This window comes from Phasianus colchicus, chromosome 1 (assembly GCF_987193195.1).
Source record: "Phasianus colchicus chromosome 1, bPhaCol1.hap1.1, whole genome shotgun sequence".
Classification (NCBI taxonomy): domain Eukaryota; kingdom Metazoa; phylum Chordata; class Aves; order Galliformes; family Phasianidae; genus Phasianus; species Phasianus colchicus.
Genome location: NC_143436.1, coordinates 167,236,580 through 167,252,743, shown reverse-complemented (window position 1 = coordinate 167,252,743; position 16,164 = coordinate 167,236,580). Strand labels below are relative to the sequence as shown.

The 16,164-nt window shown below is 38.9% G+C and overlaps 1 protein-coding gene across 3 annotated transcripts in view; it reads left to right on the top strand.

Annotated features, from left to right (window-relative positions):
- The window catches only part of VWA8 (von Willebrand factor A domain containing 8), a 181,048-nt gene that overhangs the window by 122,806 nt on the left and 42,078 nt on the right, over positions 1 to 16,164 (top strand). For all 3 annotated transcript variants that reach the window (XR_016461609.1, XM_031615838.2, XM_090131297.1), the window contains exons 30-35: positions 5,015 to 5,131; positions 5,806 to 5,870; positions 5,971 to 6,096; positions 6,684 to 6,793; positions 8,840 to 8,994; positions 10,431 to 10,632. Coding sequence is in view for 2 of the 3 variants with exons in the window: in XM_031615838.2 (XP_031471698.2) it covers positions 5,015 to 5,131; positions 5,806 to 5,870; positions 5,971 to 6,096; positions 6,684 to 6,793; positions 8,840 to 8,994; positions 10,431 to 10,632 (775 nt within the window). In the remaining variant the exon portion in view is untranslated. The remainder of the gene's footprint in view (positions 1 to 5,014; positions 5,132 to 5,805; positions 5,871 to 5,970; positions 6,097 to 6,683; positions 6,794 to 8,839; positions 8,995 to 10,430; positions 10,633 to 16,164) is intronic.

Genomic DNA, 16,164 nt, shown 5'->3' with positions numbered 1-16,164 from the left:
CTTTATGGCATGTATTTTTCAACAGCAGTGTGACTTAGCTCTGAAATAAAGGTTGTTCTGTAGTTGCTCACTGTCCCTTTCCAGCTGACTTCCACTAAGCTGTAAGCTCTTGTTTTTTTTCCTTGACAGTACTTAAATATTGTCAGTTTCCAGTCTTGCCTTTCTTAGGAAGTGCTAAATTGAACAAATCCTGTCTGAAAATAAACCCACTTATACTGCTGGAAAGTAATACTGAATTACAATGTACTGAATGCTTTCTGTTAATTCAGGGCTTGCTACACAGAGTTAATATTAAGGTAGACCTTACTGAGTGTGAACGTATGTTCCAATAAACTACACATTTGGTTGCAAACAGTCATTGTGTACTTAGGACACCATTCAGAAGTTATTTTAGACTCCCTGGGTAACTTAAGTAAGCATCTTACACAGGGAAAAAAAAAAAAAAAAGAAAGAAAGATGAAGAATGCCTCTTTTGTGTATTGCATGTTTGTATCCATGGACTACATGCATAATTTATTTAGGATTGCTTTTCAAGTGTGCTACCAAAACACAACCATACACAGCTGTCGTAGCCTTCACAGCCACTGCCATCTTTCCTTATATTAGGGCTTGTGATGAGATCTCTGGATCTGTAGTTCCCACTTAATCAAAAGACCTATTCTCAAATAGTTTCATTTTTCCACTGGGAGCTTCAGTTTTGTTCCTAACTCTTCCTGTGATGGAGCCACAGAAAAGTCATGTGCCTTCACAGGACACCTGTGAAATGAAGTGGACGTTACTGTACATGAAATTAAGCAAGATACTATTTATGATATTAGCAAGGAAGTGTATAGTTTGTGCTAATTATCTGAGTGCCATATGTATCTGTTGAGTGGATAAAGGTGATCTGAAAGAAGATTCATCCTGGCTAAGCTAGAGCACAGATAATTGCCCTTTGGAAGTGCCTGTCTACTTGAAGAGTAGAGTCTTCCTTTGGGTGTGCTAAGGTCTCTGGCAGCCTTAATCTCAAAATCTGCAGCATTCACATGTTAATACAAGTGGATCAATGGCACGTTTGTATTTGGGGCACAGCTCCAAGGATCGCCTACATGTGCTGAGGATGCATCAAGCAGGTCTGCTAAAAAGACAAATAACATAAATTGTATGCGTGATGCTTTAGAGACTGGTCTGTGTACACTTACAAAAAGACAGAAATATTAACAGTATTTGTAGAAATCAGAAGCTATACTTATAAAAATAAAAATAAAAAATCACTTGACAGCTGGTATTGCCTAATTAGTGGTTTTATGAAATATCAAAAGCTATAAAATTTTTCCAAGTTTCTTGTTTAATCAAAGTCTTTGAAAAATGAATGTTTATAACTAAGTTTTAAAAAGAACCATTAAAATGGATGATAACTGCTGGAAAGGATGAGATGATGATATTGTAGCTCTTAGAATAAGCTTGTAATTTATTTCTCAGATAACATCCATCTGGATTCAGTAGAGCCCTCCAGTGAAATAAAATGAAAAATCGCCATTCCTCCTTGTCCCTTTGAATAAAATTTTACTAGAGCTGAACTTCTTCAGGATTTAATTTTATTTATAAATCAGCCATTTATCTGCTTTTAAGGCATCTCTACATCTTTTTGGAAGAAAGGATAGATTATTCTATTCTATGAAGTGGCCAATGGGCTCAATGAGCACAGCCTCTTTTCACTCTTTGTTTAATCTGAGTTGACAGAGTCTTCTGAAAGCTCAGATCATTTACTTGCAAAGTGGAAATTGCAACATAGAGGGAAAACATGCATCTTTTCAAAGCCTCTGCCTCATCCTCCCCACAAGTATTATAGGGCGTACCCCTATTTCTTAAAGCCACAAGCGTGCCTATTCCCTGTAACTTTTTCTTAATGCATTCCTAATATATTTACCACTTGGAAGAATAGCAAGTGAAAAGAATTTTGAAAAGCTCTGGTATGATTTTATATTGGATGCATATAGGAAGAAAATACACATTGAGCATTGATTCGCATGTAAATTAACTGCATACTTCATTATTTTGTTGCAAGTTGAAAGGCTGCAACCAGACAGAGTAACCTACAGCCTGCCTCAGTGGGCACAATGAACTTTGTCCAGGCAGAGTCAGCCAGCTTCCTTTAACTCTGCTTTTATCTTTCTCTGTCAGGAAGTGGGGTAGGAAGGGAAGGAAGTGCTTTTCCTTGTCCCATGTGCTGCTGGGGCTTTGTCAGAGCTCCCAGATAGCATGCAGTGAGAGGGAGTATGTGACATAGGAGTTGACGTGGGGATCCACCTTGCTCACTACGTGGAAACATCCTTTAAAAGAAGGTTGTTTTTAACATGTTGTGATCTAGACAGACACGTGGGGATCTGGGAATGGAATCATAGAAACATAGAATCATAGAATGGCCTGGGTTGAAATGGACCACAATGATCATCTAGTTTCAACCCCCCTGCTATGTACAGGGTCGCCAACCACCAGACCAGGCTGCCCAGAGCCACATCCAGCCTGGCCTTGAGTGCCTGCAGGGATGGGGCATCCACAACCTACTTGTGTCACCACACTCTGTGTGAAGGAAGGACTTGCAGCCTCCCAGCACTAGCATCTGAAGCCTCTCATCTGTGTAACATTCTGATGTATGCATTCAGGAGAAAGGTCTACAGCAGCAGTATTGCCACACGTGCATCACTCCAGAGGTCATGGAGTGGCACTAATAAAAAAGATGCTTGTGGACATGAGACAAGGTGAGTGTGCACTGTCCAGAGCCGTGAGTCACTCATCTGAAGCTCACAGGAAAGGAGAGTGTTTGCAGGCATGAGCACTGAGGACAGAAAAGAATGAAGCAGTGAAAGTAAGCATGGGGAGAAGAATACAAGAGGGTTAAACTGAATTGTTTATACTGTCTTATTCTGAATTTGAAATTTATTCCTTCCCGTAGCTCTGCTCTGTCTGCAAGACCATAAGAAACAGCTTCCCATACCAGCAAAGTGAAATCACAGCCCCGCTTGGTTTCAGGACTTTTAAGAGGAAAATGCTTGCTAAAATAAAAACAGCAGTAAGGAAAGGGAAACTTTGCAGTAACTAAAAATAAAGGCCCGGCACTTCATGGGATTGGTTATTTCATCTGTCCAAAGTTTGGAATTCCAGACACTGGGGTCGTGAGGTCGCCCAAAGGTTACTTTTCTCCCAGTCAAGAACAAACATAGCGGAATTGCACACCAGCCTCTTTTCCCAGCCCACTTGAGGGGTTGCCAAAGCTGCTTTTGGACGTGTTTGCAGTGACGCAAAAATCTATTCTTAAACACAGACAGAATATACATCAGTCACTTAGCACAGAAGGAAACCATTAACATCAAAAGGGGTGGAGTAGAAAGGTTTTTTATATTACCAACTACTCTCATAAATTTAACGCTAAGTGGAAGAATGTAATTGATTCGTATGTGCTCTTTATCTCATGTGGAAGGCGAATGTGTTTCTTTGGTTCAGCAGCAGTGCTGCAGAACCATATAAATAAAACATGGCAGAAAACCAAAATCCAAAGCAAATGCCCTATTTGTTTCCTGAACCACGTTTCTGTAATTTTGGTTTGTAATACATAAGCAAACTTCTTTTTTCAGACGTATTGAACTCCAGCTGAAATTCCCAAATGCTCCAAATAACATGGTAATATTTTACGTGCTTTACCATATTTAGCTTCGAATGACTGTCATCACTGAATGAAGTTAATTCTTCCAAATAATCCTAGTGAAAGTATGAAGCATACCCAAAAGGAACAGAAACACCGTGACTCAGATTGTTTGTACTTGTTTTATTTAGGACAATTTTGTGGGAATTTATGTTTTACTCCCTTAACGTCTATCGTGCGTTATTGCAGATGTCGTACGTGGACAGTTTACTTTTAGTAAGCCCTTGCAGAACCTAATGTCCTTGCAGAACCTAATACTTCCTTAAATGGCAAACAAAAAATTAAAGCCAAGGCTTCATTAACATGTTCTTTTGTACCTTTTAAATTTCATTTGATGCAGGTAAGGCTGCCTCTGAATGGTTGTTCCTTTGAACTGTTAGTTAAATAAGTTAGGAGCAGCTACAATACCTTGTAAAAAGGCATGTTTAAAATGACCCTGCAAAAAAACAAATCCTTCAAGCTGTGTGTTTTCTGTGTCAGGTGCATTCATCCATATCATGCACTCCAGACTTGGCTGCAGCACCTCAGACACGTTAGGTCCACGTAGCACGTGGATCACAGCAGTGGAGACAGCTGTGGCACTGTGCAGCAGGCAGGGAAAGCTTCATCCATACTGCACTCCCTGCCCCGTGTGTGACCTGAAGGTGGCAAGGGGAAGTATTGGTCCCCCTCCCCATCATTTGACATCAATAAGGCATTGAGTAACAGTCTGAGAAACCTGAAGTTGTTCAAAAGTTAGCATACCGTATCTTCACATGTTTTATGTGAAGGATGCTTGCAATACTGTTCAGAATCCTGTCTTGGTATTAATCCTCTAGAGCCATCCTGCTGTTCTCTGATAGCATCCTCTTCCTGACACTAAACTCACTGAGCACCCAGGTCACAGGATTTTCACACACTGGGGTTTTTAATAGGCTCCAAGGAATTGGAAGCTTGAAGTGTGACAGAAAATACTAAGCCATTTGTAAGTTGTAAGTTAGGCAAAAACTAAACTTACAAAACTGGTATGTCTTGCAAACGTAGCTGGCTACAGCTTAGATATGCTAGTCCAGTTTCTGGAGCTTATGCAGAAATGGTTGTGAGCTGATGTATAAGGAAAACACCATGAAAAAGCTGAAATACTCATTCAAGCCCTTTTACAGGTACTTAGCTTGCACAATTACATTTCTCCTTGGGCACTGAAATGGACTGAGAATATTCAGCCTGCATTTTCCAATGCAACCTAGATAATCTTTTCAAAAAGCTGCTTGAGTTTCAAGAGTGCTTCAAACAGATTTATTTTAGGTTCTTAAATGGGTTTGACATGTACGCAGATCTGCTTTTCTTTTACAGAGCAATGTTGTGTTGTTGTTGGATACAAACAGTGGTGCCATTCATCGGCTTTTGCTCTTGCCAGATGCTCAAGATTCTCCCAGGAGAACACCCTGGTGGAGCAGCAAGGAAGAGACGGTGAGAAATAGCACTTGCCTCTGTTATCATAGAATTATAGAATCATAGAATGGCCAGGGTTGGAAGGGACCTTAAGGATCATCAATCTCCAAATCCCCTGCCACATGCAGGGCCACCAACCTCCCCATTTAATGCTAGACCAGGCTGCCCAGGGCCCCATCCAATCTGGCCCTGAACACCTCCAGGGATGGGGCATCCACAACCTCTCTGGGCAGCCTGTTCCAGCACCTCACCACTCTCATAGTAAAGAACATAATATGCTCTTTTTGTTACAAATCATAACTTAATATTGCAAAAACAGCCCCAGGATTGTCTCTCTTACTGTTTGGGGGACCCAAGCACTGAATTGTTTACTCTTACAGCAAAGATATAAATGTCGTATGGTCAGAGGATGTGTGTATTTAATATCTTCCTCCTTGGAGCTAGAACTGGGAATAACAGAACAATCCCTTGTTTTGTTACAAGGGATTATGTCCAAAGTAATGAACTAAATTATGATGCAGTTGTATGATTTGGGACAAGACAGTCTAGATAGTATTTTGGGAGGTAATTAATGCAGTGAGTTAGTCTCAATGCAGGAAAAAAAAATTGTTGTACGCTTTGAGAGGGGTCAGGGAAACACACTGGAAGTAATCTAACAAAGCCTAATTGCTGTGCAACATATTTTTGTACAGAGCAGCTACAAAATGTGCCGAGAGTTTTCACACAAAAACTGGCTGGTGTTCTACAAGGAAAAAGGGTGAGATTTAAATAATATGCTTGTATTTTATTGATTTATAATGGTTCACCTCGCATACATGCCTGTCTAATTATTCTTCTTGTGGCTTCTGATTTGACAGAAACCGTCTTATTGTACTCGATGTATTAGAGGGCCAAACTCACACCATCTCACTGCCGATCAATCTGGAATCTGTATTCCTGGTGGCTGAAGACCGGTGGCTCTTGGTGGAAAGTGAAACAAATCAGTCAGTTAAGAATAATTTTCTTAATGGCATTATTTCTCGTTTGTCCCTGGTTGATGTTCACTCTTGGTCTCTGAGTTGTTTTTTAACCCTGTAGGATGACTAGACTTAAGCAGCTGGTGTTTAAAGTGCAGACCTGTTCTGGTGAAAGAGCAAAAAGTTAACAGTGTGCCTACATTCACACCTCTGAAAATCTAGACTAGATTCAACTGTATGCATGTTTTATTGAGGTGGTGTTGATTTTTGGCAATTAGAATGTTGGTAAACCTAGCTTTGGAAAGACAGCCTCATAGTCCAGGGTTGTGCCTACTTGCTTTACTTCCTAGTCACATGAAAGAAATATTAGTCTTCTTTCTTATTTTTATATGAATGTGCAGTGGGTAGAAGTGGGTAAATAGTCATCAACAGACAAATGTGCCTCTGGCTGGCTTATCCTTTCCTGTCTCACGGATGTTTGGTAAATCACCTAGTTTTGCAAAAAGGTGTTGATAGCCTTGTTTATATAAATGTAGAAAGTTTCAGAAAATTGAAGTCCTTGCTTAGAGTTACAAGCTTAATCTGGAATTATTATAAATATGTGTCCTTTACAGGAAATTTCTTTTAACGAAGCGTGTCCATATGGAGGCTGAAGACAGTGAGGCTTGCCAGCTGTATGCATTGAATGAAGAGCCAGCTGACATGGGATTTGGCTTAACAACGGGTATTGAATGCAAGCTTGGCTTGTTCTTTTTTTTTCTTTTTTTAATCATTTCTGTGTTTGCAGCTGCACAAACAAGGCTCTTTTGCTTTAAAGGTCCGGGTAACCTTCCCTCTGATTCTCTTTTTGTCCTCCCCTGGTCATGTGTGGTTAACAACTTTTCACAAAGCATGGCAAATTCCATGCTCAAACTTCAGGTTGTTTAAATAAAGCGTTTAAGACCTTCAGTCATGGACTTTCAGGAAACATAGAAGCATACAGAAAGGAAAAGGAGAAAAGATTACTGGGCAGTCAGTAGCACATGGAAGGGATCACATCGGTTGGCAAATGCAGTCTGTCCACTCTTGCAAATCTATTATATACGCTCAGTTGAGCTAGAATACATTCCCTAATGCTTTTAAAAATAAAAAGGTCTGAAAGGAAGTCACTGTTCATAAAGATCTGCAGAAAGTGTGCAAGAGGCCACTGGGGCCATCATACCTGTGTTAAGAGCTAAGGGAAATTTGTGCTTTAAAAGTCCCAGATGGTGCTGGGAAGCGAAACACGTCTTCTGCTACAAAAGAAGGCAGAAATCTCCAGTGGCCATCGTTCTGCCTGGTAAGGTCTGCTTGTCTTCACATCTGATGACATGGTCAACCCTGAGCATTTGATCAGGTTTAGTAACGCTAGAAGTCTATGTTCATCCCACCTAACAATTAATGGGTTTTGATCTCTAGTAATGCTAGAAGTCTATGTTCATCCCACCTAACAGTTAATGGGTTTTGACCGCTCTCCAGCGTCCAAGAGAGACAGAGGGAAAAAGAAAGCACTATATTTATATTCATTAAAGAAAAAGCAGAAGTCTTCCTGATCCTTGTGGCTAGCCTAAGTATGAACAATGAGATACATAGTGTAAACATCATAGAGGTAAATATTACTGACAAACAACAAAGAAAGCTTATTTTACACAAACAGCAACAAATTTGATACTAAGTACTTTTTTCATAGCTGAAATATCTAGGATCCTTTCTATCTTTTGTGCAGTTTTTCAAGTTATCAAGCTCCATCAGAGCACAGTTTCCTTCCCCTTACTACCATATTTAGAAACCATTATAAAGTATAATTCCTTAGATGGGTAGAAACCCTATTAAGATTTCCAGTCTCAAAGTATTTGTGGGCAGTGTACTTCTGCATGCTTTCTCTGCTGTATTTATCCTTTGTTATCTTTTTTCTTTTTCTTTTTTGGCCCCAATATCGGAGGTTATCACATCCCCTTTCCTCTTTTTTTCCTAATCATCCAGCAAACCCAGAATATAGCATCTTCAGCCTGCTGTCATTCTTTGAGGCAGAACTTGTGGCAAGAAAACTAAGTAAACGTAGACCAGTGGGGGTTTTCCACTGACTTGAGCTGGTAGTCCACTCATTCTCTGAGGAAGGAAAGATTTCCTCCTGCTGACAGGTGAACTAGATAGTTTGTCAATTGAAGTGGAAAACAGTACACTGCTGAACTGAAGGTAGGGGGTGCTGACTGTGTTGGTATTTTGAGGCAAGGTAAAGTGCAGATACAGTTACACAGAATAAAACTTAGTTTTCCTCAACTTAAAGAAAACTAGACCATTATATACCAGAAATGTGTTGCAAATAGCAGTGTTTAATTTACAAAGACAGAAAGACAGCCACCAAGCAGTTTCACACTGACACCTGTACAAACCTACATTTTGCCTTTTTGTGTGTGTGCATTAAACATATCTTAAATGAGATCACATGCTGCTACGTTCTGTAGGCTTCCCGCCTGGTTTGCACAGCAGAGGGCAAAATTTAGTGGTATAAGCAAATATTTCCTAGCTGGTATTTCCTGATTTTAAGTGCCTTACTCTCCAAAACTACTATTATTTCCTGCTTTCTTTTTTATCTGTTTTATAGTGTAGCGTAATCAAGTCTTCTGTTCGTTCGTAAGTTTGTGCTCAAAGTAATGGCAGTGATTGGTGCTCAGCACTCATATGGTTAATGTTGTTTCCTATTACACATCTGGATTAAACGGCTTTCATTTTGTTTAATTTCCCTGTTTAGCATCAGAACTGTGTGTACCGCATGCAGTTGCAAGTGCCCAGCTATCGTCAGAAAACCTCAGTGCAGCTGTGGGACTAAAGATCAGCTCCCCCAACAGGATTTTCTCAGATCAACATAATTATGCTACTGTTGTTATTGGTTTCCCAGACCTCATGGTAAATACCCAGCATTATTATACCGTGAAGTAATATGATCTCATTTGTTCTGTGACCAATTAAGTACCTGTTTATAAAATTATATGGAAGAAGGGAATAACAGTAAATGGTGCATTCGTGTAGGGTACATCTTTTACTAAGACAGTCTAATCTAAAAGGTTTCCAGTGGCATTTGAAATAATAACCAACTGGGCAAGATAATGTGTTGCACAGACAAAATTCACTGAAGATGGGTTCTAGATAGTGCTGCCTAGAGACCATAGAATCACAGAATCATAGAATGGCCTGAGTTTTAAAGGACCACAACGATCATCTAGTTTCAACCCCCAGCCACGTGCAGGGCTGCCAATCACTAGACCAGGCTGCCCAGAGCCACATATATTTTACAAATGTTGTGTTTTGATAGTTTTTAAATTAAATGTAATGACTGGAAAAAAAGTATATCAGTACCATTTTGAACTGTGGACTTTTTGCTCAGTGTGCAGCAGCTAACAAACCTCTAGATTTAAGAAAAAGATGAAGAAAACGATAACTAAATTATGCTTCCCTTCACTGTTTAATGATGTGATCAAGTATAAATCATGTATGCAATTTTGTCCACTCTGTATCCAAAAATCCTGTGACACAAACAGAAAAGGACTAGTAAAGAAACTGAAACTCAGAAGTGTAATGACTAATGCTGATGCAAAGATTGGAGGTAAACATGGGGAACATAAAAGTGGTACACTTAATTCTTTATTTGTATTTGCTGTCTGTTGATACACAAAGGAGGTACTGTTTGTGTAATAAATCCTTTGTGATATTTGCTTAATAAATTGGGGCAAAGAAGAAAATTTGGCCATAATCAGGCATGAATGTTGTAAAAAGACAAATGATGGAAGAAAATACTTTGAAAACCAATATGATTCGAAAATACATCTTTGTCAGTAAAATATTCCCTACGTCTTTGCAGTTTGCTTTTGAATTTTACCTGATTTGGATTTATGCTATTGCCACTGCACTAGCTTTTCATAATATGAGAAATGTAAGCATTATGTACGGTATATTCATGATAAATATATTCCTGTAGTCATTTTAAGTAGATATGAGTTAGCTATGGAGCACGTGCAATAGCGTAGAAGGGGAAGTGCCCAAGATGCTACACACCTCTGCACTAACACCGGTGATGAAACACTTTGTTCTCCTTGACACAAGCCCTGTATTTCATTGTATGTGTCCATGTGAACGTGAATGCAAGGATGGTGAAACACTTCAGATTCAGATCTATAGCTTCAGGTGTTAATGGTGTAGGTGTTTATATATGAGCAAGGTATTTATCTCTTGCTTATAACAGTAATGATCAGCTGGCAAGTGTAGAGACCTTCAAGATGGGATGATATTCTTTCTAGGCTCAGTAGCGGTAACTCTATTTTTCATTAGAATCTTCTCTCTTGCAGTCTCCCAGTGAAGTGTACAGTTGGAAAAGAAACTCTTCTCTGAGTCGCAAACACGCTTCCCCTTCTGATTCATTTTATTATGGAGCCCGGAGGAAAAGAGGAGCAGCAAAACAAACCAATTGTGTAACTTTATTGGCTTCTAATCAAATAGCCAGAATTTTAGCACCTGGAGATGTGCCTTTGAAAGACATTTACCCAAAAGGTAGGAGGTTCATATACTTGTACTGCAACAACTGTACATGCTTGGTTTTGCTTTGTAAATTGCATAGCTTGTGAATTTTTACAATTTTTTTTTTTAGAGAATTGCAAAGCAAGCAGCATTTGAGGAGAAATGAGAGTAGTTACACTCATTTTGCCAATTTTAAAATCAATTTGGATCTTAGTAACATACTTAATTGTGCTTCTGAGGAATTAAACATGCTGCCTACATGAATATTCCAGTAGATAGCATCTCACTTTGCCTGCACAGGGGACCAGCTAGAGGAATGTGATTGTTCCAGTTCAGCAGTCAGCCTTCACCAGTATTTCCAGCCTCTGCTCAGTACCCAACAGATGCACCGTTATAAGACATGCCTTATTTGTCAAACCAGTTGTCCATACATCTCAGTTTGAAAACAAACCTCTGTTTCCAGCAGGAACAGCAGACAAGGTTTTTTAGAGAATGCGTGTAGCTCTGGAACTTTGGTGTCTTTGCTTTCTTACTTGAGATCTCAACACTTGTCATTGTTTTATTAGGGATGCTGCAGGGTACATTTCGGCCTCACTTTTTAGATCTATGTTTATGGACCTGTTGTGCTCAAATTTGTCTGGTCCCTTTTTGAACTCATGTGTCTCTACAGAAAGTTCACAAGTTCACTACTCTCTGTCATGAGCCAATCTCTTACAAGGTATATCAAATGCCCTTTGTTCTAGCATTGAGAGTTGGGTGAATAACAGTTCTTCGTTCATCTTGACCATCACCTGCATGACTTGGTAAGCTACAGTCACATCTGCCTTCTCTCCAGACTGAAGAGAGCCAGGCTTCTTACTTCTCTTGTCCACGATGGTGGGCAACATTTATGTACAGCAAAACCATCCTCCATTTGCATGCTAATAAAATGGGCATAGGCAACTTTAAGACATTCACACTCTTCTGTGCTGTCATGCCATGTTTTCTGTTATTGTATCTTTAGCTTCTTCAGCCAATAACTGAAAACGTGCCACTTAGTGATAAGCAGAATTTGTGAGTTTTCCACCTCTCCAAGGAAAAAGGACTCTCTAAAGAGAAAGGCCAGAAGTGTTGTATGTGATATAAAGGCAGGTGAAACACAGTGAGGTGTGTTTCAGCAGTGTCAACAGTGAAAGTGGGTCACCTCTGCTGGTGCTTATTTTTATGAGCACAGCATGCTCACAGCTCTTGTTTATCACTGGTAGAAGTGCACAGCTGATGGTGGTGACTATGTTGAAAAATAATGTTTTGTAGCTGAGAATTTACTCTATCAAACATAGTTACTGTGCTCATTGTACCTGTTATAGTTTCCATGAAATAGATAGGAGGCATTACTTTCAGAATAACCTATATATTAAACTAATGTTAAGAAATGCTAACATACTACAGAAACTTTGCTTCATACTCAGTTCCATGTCAGATGCCTTTCTGTCAGACTGCCCCTCTGCTGCCATCTGTTGCACAGCAACAAAATGTAATAGAATATTGATGTAAAGGTTCAACTCCTACTGCATACCACCATACTTCATGAAGTCTGGGTACGAATGACCTGAGCAAATTCTCTATCTGAGAATTGGCTTTTCTGTGATTGAGCAATTTCATTTATACTAGCTGAACAGGATTTTAACTTTTTATCCCTCAACTTTGGTGCTCATGAATAGTGTCAGATAGCTTTAAATGTATAGAAATGTTATGAGGTATATTTTGTATAGTACTGTTTGGCCATTTAAGTTCAAAATCCAAGGCCTTCTTGAAGATCATTACCATTGATTTTTCTTTTCTAAGTCATGTTTGAATTTATGTAATAGCCAAACTCGTAAGTGAATCATATTTAATATGACCTTACTGATACGATTAAAACGCTAGGTTTTCTATTCCATTAACATTTTTCAGGGCTTTTGACATTTTCTATTTAAGAGTTAATGGGTTATTTTTCCAGTGGAAAGGGAGCTATGAGTGGAGTCCTTCGAAGACCTGTACTAGTACAATACTGACAATGCTATAAAAATGGCAGATGACATCTAGTTTTAATATGACGTACATGGATGAAGAAAAGAAGAGTAATTCTAAATCTAAAATGATGGGCTAATCATTACATCTGAAATGATGATGAGCTGATCGTTGCATCTCAAGAGCATGATTCTGGAATTATGAGATATGGTCTAATTAAAATATTTCAGATCTCAGCAAGCACATCAAATTCTAAGAATTAACAGGGGACAAACAAAGGAAAAATGAATCTTTGTGCTGTTGTGTAAATCTATACATCCTAGAGAAAGTGCAGAAGAGGCCAACAAAAATGAGCAATATTGCTTTAGCCAGATCTCCTAAACCAGTACACAAGAGCAATAAAGGGAAATTTGGTGGAGGTCTAAAGAGTGTGTATGGCATGTTGGCATGGAGATGTGGAAAATGCAATGATTTTAGGTCTGGTACCAGAATTAGGGGCAGCCAGCAATGGCAATAGGAGCTTCATCAAGGCAAACAAGAAGAGGTGGTTCTTCCCAGAGCAGAGAAACAACCTGTAAAGCCATTTGCCAAAGGATATTGTAAGTGGTGAAACATGGATGCAAGGGAAAAGTGAATAAACACATGGGATGCTAGTAAATACGTAGATATAAAAACACCATAAAATGGCACCATGTCCAGCTCAAGAAGCCTCTGGATTGGAACGTATTTGAGTCTTGAGGAAAATGCAGTGTACTCTTGCCACTAGTTCTTAGACTTTTCAATTATCTAACTTGGAGTCAGGACACTAATTGAAAGACCTAGTGTTGTCATTGTTAAAGCATGTATCCAAAATCTGTCCACTGAAAAAGGGGTTACAGAGAAAAGAGACATACATACATGCACTCATTTGGCAGTTGAGATTGTTAGGTCTGACTCCTTACTGTGCAAATTTGATGCCCAGCATTTGCAGAACCCTCTGTTGGGCTACACTTCTCTTCTGGAGTTTGGCTCTCACTGACTGATATAATATTTAATTGAGTGTAAATTTAATGGCTGCCAATAGCTGCTAACATATAATTTGGGACCTCTGGGTACTCCATGCTGCTTATTCTTGATTATTCTGCACAATATATGGACAGCCTTTGGACATTTGGTGATTCTCCTGTCATGGGTGGCAATATAGTGAAACAAAGGCATCCTTTCACACAGAACTGAGCAACGTGGCACTCACTTGAAGTTCTTGCACTGTTTCCTCTAACAACTTGTTTTGTATTCTTGCTTCTGTTTGCTTATCTATCAGGCTTTCTTTCTCATCTTCTTGGACAACTAGTCAGTTCTGGCACATAGCTTTCTATTTCTATTAATAATTCAAACTACTCAGCCAAAGTCTGGTGTACTACTCCAATATGTACTACCAAAACTCTTCTAGGAACAACAAGGAAAGAAATCATATCCTTTGTTTTATCAAAACAGTAAACTACAGTAATAGTTATGTTTGAAAAGTAACTATAACAAGAATTAATTTCCTCAAAGACTGCCAAATAGACGTATGGCCACAAAATGTAAACTCAGACAAGAGTTCATGGCAGAAACCCACAAATAAGAATTAATGTTTATTCTAAAAACAAGGCTATAGAAATGAGGGCTGCTTGAGAGTAAATATTTACTTGGATTCTCAGCACTTTCCATATATGAATATAAAATAACAATCTGTTTCTAAGTGCATATCTCTATTAGTGTGACTGGAATGACATGTAATACAACACATGGTTACAGGAATAACCCCAACACGTCATCTGGCCCACCTGTTTGTATAGGGACAGGATGTCACATGTTTAGACTCTTCTTGACTGTTGTTTTTCAAACATTTATCTTAAAAAACTTAAAGTGATTCTAAGGCTTTCCTGACTGGTCTGTTGCAATGCTTCACTTTCCTTGTACAATAAAAGGTTTTCCTAGTATCCATCCTGTTTTGTTGTAAATTAATATAAAAACATTGTGTTGCCTCCACTCGATCAGAATTATACTTCCCTCTTGGTAAGAATTTTTAAGATATTATGGTAAATGTGTTTTATTTCCTGTAGCCTTCTCTTTTTGGACAAAAGAAAAAAAAAAGAAAAAAAAAGAAAATTGATTCCTTACATTTGTCCTTATAGCCAACTTGTTCTAACCTCTTTGTCAGGTCTTCTTACCCAGGACTTGTGTGTCTACATGTTCTTCTGTTTGATGTCTTGATCTGGGCATAACTGTTTTTCTCCCTCAGGCTTCAGCAGAAGGAGGACAAACTATATTTGTTTAGATCCGATGTTCATATTAATATAAAACCTGCATTTTGTTTTCCTGCTCTGACAGCAGCATAGCATCTATTTACTTTGTATGTGCCTTGCAAGATCGTTGACTGCAGTTCTAAGGCCCAGACAGTTATTTCTGTATTGCACTTAAACATTTGGTTACCTTTTTCTCAGCTTCCTACTTTGTAGTCCCTTTTCTTTTCGTAATTTAATCTGATTGATTTTTCTTTCAAATATATCAACCACTCTTTAATTACAATTCTACCTCTTCCAGTTCAGTACTTCTACGTCTGTATACATGTTCCAGATCTTTTACTGGAATTTTTTAAGAGTGCCTTACTCTCCATTAGTATCCAAAGAGAGAGCACTTTTTTAAGCATTAGCAAGATCTAGGCAAAACAGAAAACGCTCTATGGCCTACAAACATGTATTTTACCAGATATTTTTGTCACTTCTAGTTGTTTTATATTTACATTCTTAGAGAATGATCAGTAAATACAGCCAATAAACTACTGTGAATGTGTGTATTGTAGATATATTGGCACTTACCTTTGCGGTGAGGGGAGAGAATCATAGAATGGCCTGGGTTGAAAAGGACAACAATGATCACCTAGTTTCAACCCCCCTGCTATGTGCAGGGTCGCCAACCACCAGACCAGGCTGCCCAGAGCCACATCCAGCCTGCCTTGAATGCCTCCAGGGATGGGGCATCCACAACCTCCTTGGGCAACCTGTTCCAGTGCATCACCACCCTCTGACTGAAAAAGTTCCTCCTAATATCTAACCTAAACCTCCCCATCTCAGTTTAAAACCATTCCCCATTGTCCTGTTCTTGTGCTGTAGATATGTACTTTGTGTACCTGTACTTGAATGTTGGGTCCCTTTGTATTACTGGTCTTACTGGTCTTTCTTTGTGCTGTATGCAAGCACCAACACTTCTACAAGTAACGTCAGTCTCTCCATTTTAAGGAGACTTTCAAGAAATGTTGTTCAATTTAAGGCAACAACGTTTACTTTGATGTAACTGAATTCTCCAGTGAGAATTAGGAGTACAGTATTTTGAAACATTTTTTAGTATGCTTTTTGAATCAGTTGCACAATTGACGTTATCTTCAGTAACAGATAAATACAGTAAGTTAGGGATTGCAGTAATGCTTGATCACTGCTTTTGTAAGTAAGGCTGTATTTATGTGTAATTTTGACATTTACTGTGCAAACACATTGTTCTTATGTAATTGTGCCTATCTATTTGCTCACAATCATAATAGTAGAACATTTCAGTGCT